This window comes from Seriola lalandi, unplaced genomic scaffold (assembly GCF_002814215.2).
Source record: "Seriola lalandi dorsalis isolate HSWRI2012SDOR001 ecotype SW California unplaced genomic scaffold, Sedor1 jcf7180002054927, whole genome shotgun sequence".
In the NCBI taxonomy this organism is placed as follows: Eukaryota; Metazoa; Chordata; class Actinopteri; order Carangiformes; family Carangidae; genus Seriola; species Seriola lalandi.
Window position 1 is genome coordinate 2484018 of NW_019525479.1, and position 12955 is coordinate 2496972.

Consider the following 12955-nt stretch of genomic DNA (forward strand, 5'->3'; position numbering starts at 1 on the left):
ACACGGGGGATAGAGAGTAACAGGACGCATGTCATAAGCTGTTCTCGACTTGCGCTCTCTGCCATGCGTTTGCACTAAGTTTGCCACAGTGTGGGGGGAATATGAGGGTGATGCTAAGTGAAATGCTCATTTTGCGTTTGTGATTACCAAGGCCCATGGGCGATATGCACTAATGTGAGCTAATGCAATAGATTACACAGTGCTGGCCCAGGGGAACAGACAGCAAACAGATGTGGTCTACTCAAAAAGGGAGGAGGGAAGAAGAAAAAAAAAATCAAAGTTTAAAGTGTTCAATGTGCTGAAGATTGTCCCTTGCAATTTATTGTTTACAGAATGCACAGCTATGATAGGCTTTGTCAGTCTTCTCCTTTTATAGAAATGAGGAGAGTCAACAATAGTGTGCTCATGTCTTGCAGATGTAGAAGCGATTCCCAAACTTCTCTAAGGAGACTTTGTGTGTGTTTTTTTAGGTCTACATGCTTGCTGAATGACAAAGAGAGAAACTGCTGCTGCTCTGCTCTGTTTGAAACTTTCTATCATAATGAGTGACGTCACAGCAGGTGTGTTGGCTTTCACAGCTGAATGGCAACACCTGTATGACATCACCAATTAGGGTGTGGTCACAAGTGTGTCTTATTACTGAACTCAAAAGATCAGTACAGCACCATGTTTTAATCCTGAGCTGGGGGGGGGGGGGGGGGGGGGGTGTATTTTTTTTAAAGTGAGATGATTGCGTATTTTAATATCTGTATCAGTATTGAGGCTAATAAACACTACTTTAGTTTTATAATTCCAATTTCAACCTGGCCACAATGCAGTTTTATCAAAGCTTACTGCACCACATACACACTGTAGATCTGCTTTTCAGACTGAGCTGTCAAGGCTCTGAAACCTGCATCTAACAAAGCTTTAATCTAGACCTTGTAAATACTGCCCTCTAGTGGTCAATCTGAAACATTGTCAGGGACAGGAAATATATGCCACATACCCTTCAGTCCAATGTCCATTCACATTTTTAACCAATGATAAAATCTCATGCCAATTATTATAACAGTCTTTTTGTGTGAAGGAGTTTCCTTTTGTTCATGTTGTAATGGAGATATATATGTGGATGATACTTGTGGCCTAAATCGTTTCCTGTTAGGACTGAAGATACTGGGAGAGTATTAGTCTGAAATTGTTACCGCAACAGCAAGTATATTACAGGTCACTGATGATTTAGCTGAAAACTTGAAGAGATGTAAAAGTTGGAAGATTGGATATGTATAAACAATCTAGTATTGAATGTATCCAAGTCACTCTCCAATCTGTCATCGCAGGGTGTCCCGTTGGACCAAGTTGAAGAAACCAGGGTATTATGTGTCATTTTGAACCAACTCTTGGTCTCAGCACATCATTTGCTCTAACCCACTTTGAATATTACTCTGTAGTCTATAGAGAGGTATGATACAACACCATAAAATGGCTGAGTTGTATGACAACAAATATTTCAGCTACAGGTATATATGACCTGCAAATGTCAAAATTAAAAGACAGGTTTGTCATACCAAACACTAACAATTACTGCCTCATTAAGTGCAGGTAAGGCCCTAAAACTACAGCTAAACCTGTTTTTCTGTGACATCCAACTGTGCCCAGAGAGTGGAATGTGGGTGACCAAGGAGCCTGTCAGTGAAGTGACAAATAATGCCAAAGAGCGCTTCGCATCTCACTTTATTATTCAAATGTGTCATACAAATCTCAAACAATATTTTAATTTTTACATAAGTACACATGTAATGTGAATACCAAACAAAAACAAATAACTTAACCAAAGACTTTCAAAGTGGCAAAATACTAAATTAAACAGTAGACTAAACTGCTTGTAAATATGAGTTAACCTGAGACTTTTTTTGTTCACAGTGTATAATTAATTGAGCCATTAACCAACATAGCTGCTTTTGTTTTTTTTTTTCCCCAAACCACACAGTAATACAACATCTAAAAGGCCACTTGATGATCAGCCGGGACCGACTGCTGTCACTTGAAACAAAACACCCCTTTCAAGACTGCATAGTAAAAGCAAGCTCCTGAACAGTGACTATATATGCAGCCTAAAAAAAATACAGCATGACTATTAAACACACAAACAGAACTCCTTGAAATTTGGTATATTTTACAGCTTATGGACTTTAGGCACCACTCAAGCAGATGATATCCCTTTGCCGTTTCAAAAGGATAAACATTAACCACGAAATCTGTTCTGTGTTTAAAACTGGGATTGTAAATACCAAGTATATCAGAGAAATCCACAACCCAAATTGTGTTAGTTAATCATGTGCCATCGGTCGATGTGGCCTCAGTAGTAGCTGCTTTTTGTCACCAGAGGAGCTTGTGTTTTATGTGTTTGACAAATACTGTGATGCCCAACAAACACAGGTCCATCTAGTTATACTCAAAACATGTCTGTAGTCAATAGACAACTAGATAGAGGTTCAGCTGATATGATAGCTACAGCAGCTTAACAAGAATAACAGTGTCTGGAGCACAACATGAGGTAGACCACTTCAACAAACAAAGGACTTGTTACTGTGGCCTTTTTGTAAACCACTGGGCCGAAGCCATCAAGTTATTCGACAGAAAATCCCCACCCTCCAGTGCTTTGGAAAAGGAAAACAAACAAAAAAAACTGAATAGTGCTTAATTACTGCTCGGACATCAACAATAAGTGAACCTAGCAGCAATTTTTCACACAAATTATTCTTCTTAGGTTTTTACTTAATACAATTTTTATGTACTGAAAGCTTACAGATATATTTATGTCAACCCACTAACAAATTTTACTGTTATGTCATAGACACTTACAGGTATCTGAATATTAGTGTGGGTCAAATATGGACTAAGCAACAGTTTTGAGTGGAAACAAACATCACAGTGCACACCAGTGGAATCATATCTTCAAAGAGAGATATCCTGCACTTTTTCATTCAAAAAAGAAAAAAATATACACGGAAAGCCTGAGCCCTGAAATGTCTACGCAACATAAATTTTCTTCTATTGAAAAAATATTAAATTAGGGGAGCCTAGACACTTTCTGAGCACAAACCATCTCTCCTCTTAAATCTGTACATTGAACAAATTTCCAAAATAAGGTAGCAGCACAGTTCAATCTAGAGAGAGGGAAAAAATGCATTTCACATATGACTTGATTCATTTATATCAAGAACAGGGTAAAACTTTTCAAAGATTTTTGTCAGAGTTTGAAAATCCAAAAAAAGGAAGCCCTGCTGTATGCATTTCAAATTATTTTTCAACATTTTACCTTGGTGCACTTTAGGTACTTTTGTCAGTAGCCCCATAGCGTTGATTAGGAAACGGCCCTGAGAGGTCTCTCCTCTGCAGGTTGGGCAGAGTGGGTAAGTGTTGGTACAGCACAGTTCTGCCCCCTGAGAAAAAAATCTTTTATGTTAACTCTACAAACTCCTAGAATATGCAGATTGTAAAATAGCCTATTTTAAATTTTTTTTAAATCCTACCACTGTATGCATCTCCTCTGAAGCAGCTAACCTAATACATACCTGCTCTTGGGTTGGACAATCCTCCGTGACTGGGGTTAGCTGGTGTGCTGTGATAGAGAGATGCCAGGTCATTGGTTGTGTAGGGCCGCAGAAGGTTCATCATGCTCCACTCAGTGTCCAAACCTCCTCCAATAGCTGTGGTTGTATTTTTTACAGGACCCAACATCTCAGGAACTGTGGATGGACCTGACCCTTGAGATGTGGTTTTCACACTTCTCCCTGAGATAATCATCCTGCTGGATCCATCCCCTGCTGGTCCTCTAAAGCCAGGCTTCTCACCGATGTCAGCTTCCCTGCCTGTAGGTACTGTGTACTTCAGTCTCTTGCTAGAGGGTTCACCAAAGTCCATCTGGGGGAGGCTCCCAAATCGGCTCGACAGGCACAGCCTGGCAGCTTCTGAGTGCCAAATGACACCACTTCGTGCTGGGTAACCCCTCTCTCCAATTCCAACTCTGTCTGGGGGGCCTGGTCGGTCCATTACAAACTTGCTGCCTGTGTTAGATTTCTTCATGAGCTCTGTGTACCTGGGAGATTCCTGACTAGGATGTGAATCAATGTTCTGTCTGTAACGCTGAGTCTCCTGGACAACATTGTGTAGGGGTGCGTGGATAGGGGACCGCTTAGGACCAGGAGGTGGGTTAACAGGTGTCTTCTCTTGTGGTTTTGAAGGTTGGGGGGGTGGGGATTTGGTTCGACGAGGGTGGCGCCTGTCAATCATCGGAAGTGGGCTGACATCTTTCCCATCAAGTGCAGGGGGGCAGCCTGTATAACGTTTTTGTTTCAAACTGCCAGCAAATCCATTCTTTTTTGTACTCTCTGACTTGTCTTTATGAGTCAGCTTTTTGTGCATTATCAGAACCTCTGGGTACATGGTTTTATATGCACAAAATGAACAGGCAATTGGACTTAATGCATTTCTGGGTTCTGCACTGGCAGGGATGGAGAGAGACACTTTTAAGGACAGATTTAATGGGGCCTCAGAGTTTTCTTCTTTTATCTCCTCCCTTTCTATCTTCAGGTTAACAGGTACAGGGCACTTTATGAGCACATCATCAGTCGGGGAGTTAGCGGACTTAGCAATTAATTTCTCATACTCAGCATTCATCTGAACGAGCGGTTTGCCAAGGTTGCTACCTACACTATCAAATCTGTCCTCTGGTGTTCCACTGGTGCACGATCTGGCTCCAGGAACCCAGAGTTTGGATCGATTTGGGGCAGGATTTTCAATGTCATTTCCAAGTTTTCCATCATTTGGAGAGGGCATTGATGGCACGGGTCTGCTGGGGATCTCAATATATGGTTTGTTCTTGTGACGACGATCCAGGTGATATTTCAGTGATGTTTTCTGGGCTGCAGCATAGTCGCAGTAAGCACACTTGAACGGTTTTTCACCTGAAACAAACAGTGAAAAATAAGCATAGTTATGAATTTCAAAACACACAATTAGACCTACTGGATAAAATAAATAAAGTCACATATTTATACATAAATTATTCAAGTCAAATGTATTGAAAATACCTGTGTGAGTCCTCAGATGAACTGTGAGGTAATAACTTGATCGGAATGATTTACCACAGTAACTGCATTGTTTTGATCTGACTTTTGATCGATCAAAACCATCTTCACCTTCAAAAATAGACACAAATACATAAAATTAATACATAAAAAGGAAGATGACAGAATAAAATCACACAAGATGTGTTCTCAACCCATACCAGCAGAGGGAGCAGTTTGTATCAGAGTTCATTAAATAAAACAATTCCTATATCACAATCAAGACAGTATGGGTCAAACATGAGTTTGAAATGATCCCTAAATTTACCTGCACCGAGGTTTTCTGTCAGTGCTGCCTCCTCGTAGCCCTCCTCAGAGCCTTCCTCTGCGTGCTCCAGTGGGCTTACTCTTGACAACTTCCCATCCAGAGAAGAAGTTGGGCTCTCCTCACCGCCTCTCTCACGCTTGTGCACCCTGGAGTGAAGAACTAACTGGTGGTATGTCCTGAAGGTTCTGTGGCATTCCTCACAAGTGGTTGGTCTTTCTTTGTCCTTATCTTTTTGCATTAGAGACCTCCGCTGTGGTCCTGGGTTTTCTGCTACAGTCTGCTGCTGAGACCGGAGCTCTCGCCCAAGGACCTCTTTCACAGCCTTGTCTCCTTGGCCTTCAGACCAAATATTATTCAACTCCTCCTTATCAGAGTTGCAGTCTTCATTGTCTGTGCTGGCTTCCTGGCCAATATCTTTAGTATTATTAGGACCAACTGCTATCTTGCCCTTTGTAGCAAGCTGCCAGGCCTGATAGGTGTTGAAGGGATCTAACTGGGGAATCCATTTTGATGATCTCTCATGTTGCAAACTATTTCCTGCAGGGCAAGGCAGAAGGTTTAGACTGTTGAGAAATGTTTCTTGTTTTGCAAGGGATTCAGTAGTGGCATCCATGTTCTCCTTGTCTTTACCTTTCCCATGCTCCACCTCTCTATTATGTACTTTACTATGTTCAACCAAACTGTCATGGTCAGGGAAGAAAAACCCACAAACCATGCACATTTTGTAAACAGTGACTACAGGCTCTGAAATAGGGTCTTGGACGATGCCATTGACTGTGACCGGGGTCTCCAGGTCTTGCTGGGCCTTGCTCTTTGCCCCTGGTTTTACATGCATTTTCATGTGGTTTTTAAGGAACCATGGCTCTCTAAACCGTCGTCCACAGACATTGCAGCAGAAAGTAAAGTAGTCCTTGTGCTTCCTCATATGGGTCTCCAGCTCACTGGCATCTTGCGATACTTGGCCACACACAATACAGCTGTGAACCTCCTCTTTTTCAACAGGGAGGCTGCTTGGTTTGGGACGGGGTCTCTCTCCCGGGATCCTGAATTCTGCTTCAACTCGAAGCACAGCGGGTTCAAAGAAAGTGGTGGGGTGCTGTGTTAATACGTGAGGTCCTAGTTCATCCTGATGAGTAAAAGTCTGATCACAGAACATACAAGATAGCGGTGCACTTCCTCCAGATTGCAACACAGCCTTTTCTGAGTTGGTGGTGTGTGGCGTCATGCTGGAGCCAGGCCCTGGGATGCTTGCATTGTTACTAATCAGAATGTCTTGGGCAAGTCCATCTGGGCTCTCCACAAGCGGCAGCAACGAGTGAGTTGGCATTGTCTTCTGAAGGTGGAGCAACAATGCTATATACAATGTCCAGACTATTAGGAACCTGGGGAAAAAATGGGATAAGTATCTTAAGGTTTTGCTCAATATCAAAATAGAATCAGGTAGTTACTACCTAATTTAAGATAAAATCTGTTTTAAACACACCACTGAGAAAGAATTGCCTTCCCTCACTGACACAGGAAATGTATCTTTTTAGCAATCAACTGCACAGACAAGTCATTTCCTCTATATGCAGGCCACTGATAAAAAGTATGAAAACAATGTTTTTCCTTCTCACAAGCATTATTTTTTTATTCTTAGTATCTATATAACCTTTAGCGTGTGAGCAGTCAACTAAACTTTAACAATCATACTACTTTAAAATGGTTAATATCAATGTTTAGGTTAATACTGACATTCCTATTCATATTTTTTTTTGTTAAAAACAAAAGATTTTGTAAAATACAGTACTTCAAATTAAGAGTAAATGGTTATAGCAGAATACAGTACATTGCAGTTGAATGAAAACACTAATCAAAGAGTAATACAGACTAATATGTTAAGCCATTATTGTAGTATCTGGCATTTTTTCTTATACAAAACTTAAAAGTATTATCTATGATACTTGGTTTGAATGGAATTTAACAGGATTAAATAACAGACAGAAAATCAAAAGCTTTTGTTTAAGAAAAAAAGTTATGTTACCCTATCCTACAATTCTTGTCAGCCAGGTTGACTCACATTCACGTGTGTAATTTTCTCTTTTCCTTTTGTTTTGTGACCACTGGGACTACTTCCTGGCAAGTGTTTCAGCAGGTGTTTCAGTATGTATAATGAACTTCTTATGTATAGAAAGAAAAAGATTAGGAAATTCAAAACCACAATATTACTTTGATTGGCTGAAGAGTGAAGAGTCACTGGACCAGCAAGTCCAAAGACTGCAAATGAAAGTTTTTTTTGTGAACATAGCATATAGCAGCCCATTGTAGCATCTATACATTATTCAATTTTAATTTCCCCCAATCGAAATTGTGTTAACAATATAATATTACAACTAGGCAATGTAGTTGATAGGGTGAAAATCCCAACTGCAAGTTTCTGGTAATTCCTGTAATTGAACCCTATTCTCCTCGGTAATATAACCTTTCATAGCCCGGTACCAAATTTACTATTTATTATTTTTCTGGCTGAAAATTACCTTGCCTGTGTGTTATTAGGACATAATCCAGGTGAGCACAGGCAACTATCGATAATGACAGTGTGGGTTATTTTAAAAGCACATACACGCTTTGTGTGAGGCAGCGTTAGCCACCTTGTTATTCAAGCAAGCACAGCCCTCATGAAGACCATTAACCTAATTTACTCGCGAGGGGATGCTCAAAGTACCAGCACAGAGTTCACAAAGTAACTTCACGTTAACTTCATCAAAGTCCTTCGTAAAATTTAACGGAGTAGTTATTACATTTCTATGTGTGCATAATAAGCAGAACACGAGGAATTAGGTTCTTGGCGATACAGATCGATATCAATCAAGTTACTGTTGCTGGCATTAAGTCTAATTGGTAACGCTTCAATTCATAAAAAGCTATCGTTTAGCTAGCATTAACTGAACTACCCGCACGTTCCGACAGCAATAACGTTATTTTCATGACAACAATTGTGTTGCAAAATCAACATCAACCATACCGTGTGTACTTACGCTGTTGCTTATTGATTTGTTTAAATGCCAGTTATTCAACTTAAACCTAGATGAGTTACTTAACGACACGCTAACGTCGCCAAATTACGTTAAACCACGAACTTCACAACTCGGTTCTAACGACATTAACGTTAGCTAAAAAAAAAACTACACTTTCTGTTGTCTCTCTCGACTTCGACCAAACTGTAGAAACTCACCAAACAATACCTACCAACTGTGAATTTCCGGATTAATAATGATACTGATACTACGAGCGACTGAAGTCAGTGAGCTTAAGCTGTTTGTGTGCTTGGCTTCTTCATTTCACAACGCGTTTGCTGGCGTACAGCTCACCTATTCAATTGTTTGAATGTGAATCATATTTGTTCAACTTGGCGAATCCTCACTGTGCAGCTGTTGAATCCTCACGCGCGCGCGCTCTCACACACACTCTCTCTCTCTCTCTCTCTCTCTCTCTCTCTCTCGCTCGCTCTCGCTCTCAACGATTCTCGAGGGGGAAGATGGGGCGCGTGCACGCCAGCCCCCAAAACCCATAGGGCAAGTCACGTGGTCGTGAGTACCAGAAAAGGATTAGTGCACATAATCTTAACTAAAAACACGCCTGTAAAAAAAAAAAAAAAAAAAAAAAAAAAAAACGTGCGTTGCTTTATAGTGAATCTGTCTAATGTATTTTTAAATGACATCCTTTTGAATCCCAGCTACTCACCACTTGTCTGAACAGGTATGCCCAGTCTCGGTCATTTAAACACTGTCATGTGGGCTTCCTTTTGTGTTTTATATCACCCAGGTTTACACTTCCATTTGTATACAGTGATGTCTAATATAGTGTTTTCCCTCCCGTTTAGTTTACTGGCCTTGGGCTAGCCTGTTGATAATACCTCTAAATGCTTCTTTAATAATCTGTAAACTGCAACAGAGCTGGTTAGTGTAATGTTTTAGAGCCACGGACTACATAACAACACCGTGTGATATGTAATGCTGCACTGAGCCTACCTAAAAGTGTAGCCCTTCTTCTTCTTCTTCTTCTTCTTCTTCTTCTTCTTCTTCTTCTTCTTCTTCTTCTTCTTCTTCTTCCACGCTCTCACGTCATGCATCAGCTACCATGTGGAGATGGGGGAGGGGTGCCTCAAACTTTTCACAGATACATGAGGTTTTTTTTTTTGCAGAAGCTGCTTGGTTGAGTCATAAGAAATTTCAGGTTCTTCCTATTTCCTATATATCGTGAAAAAAAAATACCCAGAGTAAATCCATTTTATATCCAGTTCGATTTTTCACTCTTGATAAACCCATATACTTCATGCTGTTGTATGTAAATGTGTATGTGTGATCTTAAAGAGAGTGGAAAGCTTTCTATTGCCTAGTAAAGAAAAAGTCTCAACAATACTATATATATATATATATATATAAAATCTTACTTTAACAGGGACACTATAAAGTCACAAATGGACACAAAAGAAAATATAAAATTAATACCCTAATGTTGAGAGATAAAGGCCATCACCTACAGTAGTACCCACTGGCTAATGTGTAGTTAAATAACAGCTCATCCTCCACTCTTAAACCCTTGCAAAGAAACAACAGGCAGTGCTGGAAGCTTAAAACCATAGTGTACACTGATTATTGAGACACACACATAACCTCCCCCTGAATGCCAGCAATGTCTGAAAGAAAAAAAACAACAACTTTATCAGTAACCACTCCCAGCTAATGGAACAGTGAACAAAGACTGGGAGACTCCATTTGCCAAAACCATCTCTCACATTAGGCTGGGCTGTTGCCTGATCCCTCTCTCTCTCTCTGTTTAAGTTATTTTGTGGTTAAATTAAAAAGTTTTTTTCTGATCCTTGTTGTTACCAAGCAGGTCAGACAAATGTGGTGTTCAACAAGTAGATCTGCAGGTTTGGCAAGCAGATGTCATCAAAATGCATCTATGAAGTAATGCATGTGATTATTGAGTCCATGCCAGATACTAATAAAGACATCAAATTGATCTTACATAATACATATTCTATTCATAAAAAACAATTTGTAATGTTTATCTTATCTTATCAACTCTTCTAAAACTGTTGGTTACAACCTATAATACAAAACAAGACAACTCTGTATGTGTTTTGCATTAGTACGACTCAATGACTTACATGTGCTGCCCTAAATTAAAACATTTTTCTACCCCCATTCAATACTCTGATTTAGTTTTTGGTATTCTTTCCTCACCCCGAGATCCTGTTACACAAACAAGTCTAGTATGTTAATCAAAGGCACCACATGTGACACATCGAGGCCTCCCGCTCATTTCCCATTGTTCTGTGACCACAAAGGCTGTGTGAAAGGCTATCAATCTGGAGCAGCGGTATGATGCCTCTGGATGATGAAATTGCCCAGAGATGTTGAGCTGATCATAAAAAAAAAATCTCTCAATGTGGATGGAGATGGTGTTTAAACTATATAAATATTTCTTTAAGTTGATGACAGTTTTATCATAGATTCTATTGCAGTTATTTTAGCGTTCATCATCTGCAGTGGCAATGACAGAAACAAGTGGGCAAACATAGTTTACTTTTAACTGATTTAATTAACTTTGTCCTATTGTTTGACTTTATGCTAATGTAATTTCTCTTCCAAAATCTTCCAAACTCATTGTCTCAGATTGTTTCTTCACAAAACATATATGTATGCATTCATCATTAAACCCAAAGCAGTAAATTCTAATTAGAGATAAAGCAGCATTTTTTGAAAAAAAATAAAATAATAAAAATTCTTGAATGAATAATGATGTATTCAGTAAAGACAGACAGCCTGATAGGAACTGAATCAACGGATGGGAAAAGGCTGTGCTGGCTTGTTTTTGTCTTGACGTGTCAGGAGCAGCTGACTGCATTGTTCTCCTCCAGATTCACAGCCTGGCTTCTTTCATAATCCTGGTGTCGCTCCTGAAAGACACTGATAATATATAATCTCCTCTCTCACCCCCATCGCCGGTAATGTTTATTCAGTGCAACCAGCTGTTGTGTTGCTGATCATCAGAGAAAATTTTATCAGTCACCGAAAGCATTCCTAGGTGCATCTTCTCTGCACATGTTTGAAATACTTTTGATTCTTTCCTGAGGAGAAATTGAGAAAAAGAGGAGTCTCTTTGTTCTGCTGCTGGTGTCATGCTGCTTTTAGGTATAAACTATTCAGACTTTTTTTTTTTCCAGACTTTTCAATGACCATACATAGATAGAAAAAAGTTCAAACAATATAAAGTAAATTGAAATAAGTGGGCAGCAAAACGTTTGGCAAATACAATATAATCAATATGAAAATGATACAAAAAGAAACAAATGAGCAAATAGTCAATAGATACTTTGCCATCATTATGTTTGTAGTGTTGAATATTTTTTCATATTTAACAGTACTTGGATTAATCCCGTTGTACAATTTGTTCTACTTCTTTTTACTTTTCAGGGGCCAAACTAACCAAATACAAAAAAAGAAAAAGACATTTGCTTTAAAAATCTTTTTTTCAGCACACCCTCGACCATATTATGTTTCAGTTGAGGTTAAATAATTTAAATATCAAGCAAACGTTTCAGTATTTTGAATGGCACAGTAAAGGTAGGACACGCTTTGTCCCCCAGGCAGGATGTAAAACTCCCTTGAAAAACCATCCCTGAAAATCACTAGAGAGCATCTGCATTAGAAAGCCTACAGCTAACACATATAAACATGCATGTTGTGCCTGCAGGACCTGATGAGTCACCCTTGGTTAAAGTGAATAAGACTTGTCCTTTAGAGGCTAGATCACCTCTATTAATTTGTTATCAGATCAGAATCAAGCAGAACAGACCTGTTACTAATGAGCGGTGCCGTGATGCACATTAGTCCTGACAGCAGGCCTCCTGTCAGGCCTCCCTGCCCACTGTTCACTTGTTCCACCCCCTCCGAGCTTTAGTGCATTCACACAGTCACATGCATTGTCCTGGGATGAACCGCAGCAACATGGTGGTTGAGCAGATCCTGTGCACTGTGTACAGTTATATCCATACCTATAACTGTTTCCATTTTCAAAACAGCCTCTTGGTTCATTATTGTGCAGAATGGATTGACCAGCCATCGTGAAATTTGATTGCGTTCATCATTTTACACAAAAGCCTTTCTCTTTAAAAGCTCACAATTCTGGCACAGTGCATGTAGGGAAATGCAGCTGTTATCTTTGTCTGCACTGTTTTCTGTCAGGACACACAGATACATAACATTTCTGAATAACAGTATAAGTAAGTGAAAACATCAGAAACTGGTGGTGAGGTTCAGTGTGGGTTCAGTGAAGATTTTCATTTCAAGATAATGTAGGTAAATGTTTGTAATGCTTTTCGGTTTGTTGAAATATTGTGTGAGCACATTATGTTTATAGAATATCCCAATTGATTTGACAAGAATAGATATTTCAAAAGCTCCCAGTTTCACAGCCTTCTGCCATCAGCTGTTTCCATTCTTTATGTTTTATCATGAACATGAGCTCTTCACTCATACCAGCAACACTTGCGGCAACAACAATCCCACTGCATCTTTATTTGAAA

General features: G+C 39.6%; 1 protein-coding gene across 4 annotated transcripts; it reads right to left on the reverse strand.

Moving 5' to 3' along the window:
• Positions 1 to 1695: 1695 nt before the first annotated feature.
• Positions 1696 to 9505, reverse strand: znf217 (zinc finger protein 217). 4 transcript variants are annotated; one of them, XM_087170082.1, is made up of 6 exons: positions 9390 to 9505; positions 5380 to 6761; positions 5076 to 5183; positions 3558 to 4949; positions 3302 to 3425; positions 1696 to 3149 (listed from the first exon to the last, which is right to left on the reverse strand). In XM_087170082.1, the coding sequence occupies exons 1-5, from the start codon at positions 9488 to 9490 to the stop codon at positions 3313 to 3315; spliced, it is 3096 nt and encodes a 1031-aa protein (XP_087026208.1). In that variant the 5' UTR covers positions 9491 to 9505; the 3' UTR covers positions 1696 to 3149; positions 3302 to 3312. The 4 variants fall into 4 exon arrangements, with proteins under 4 accessions (XP_087026208.1, XP_023248746.2, XP_023248744.1 ...); XM_023392978.2 differs by having other exon boundaries at positions 1696 to 3425; XM_023392976.2 differs by lacking the exon at positions 9390 to 9505 and adding an exon at positions 8730 to 8848 and having other exon boundaries at positions 1696 to 3425.
• Between the last annotated feature and the right edge of the window lie 3450 nt (positions 9506 to 12955).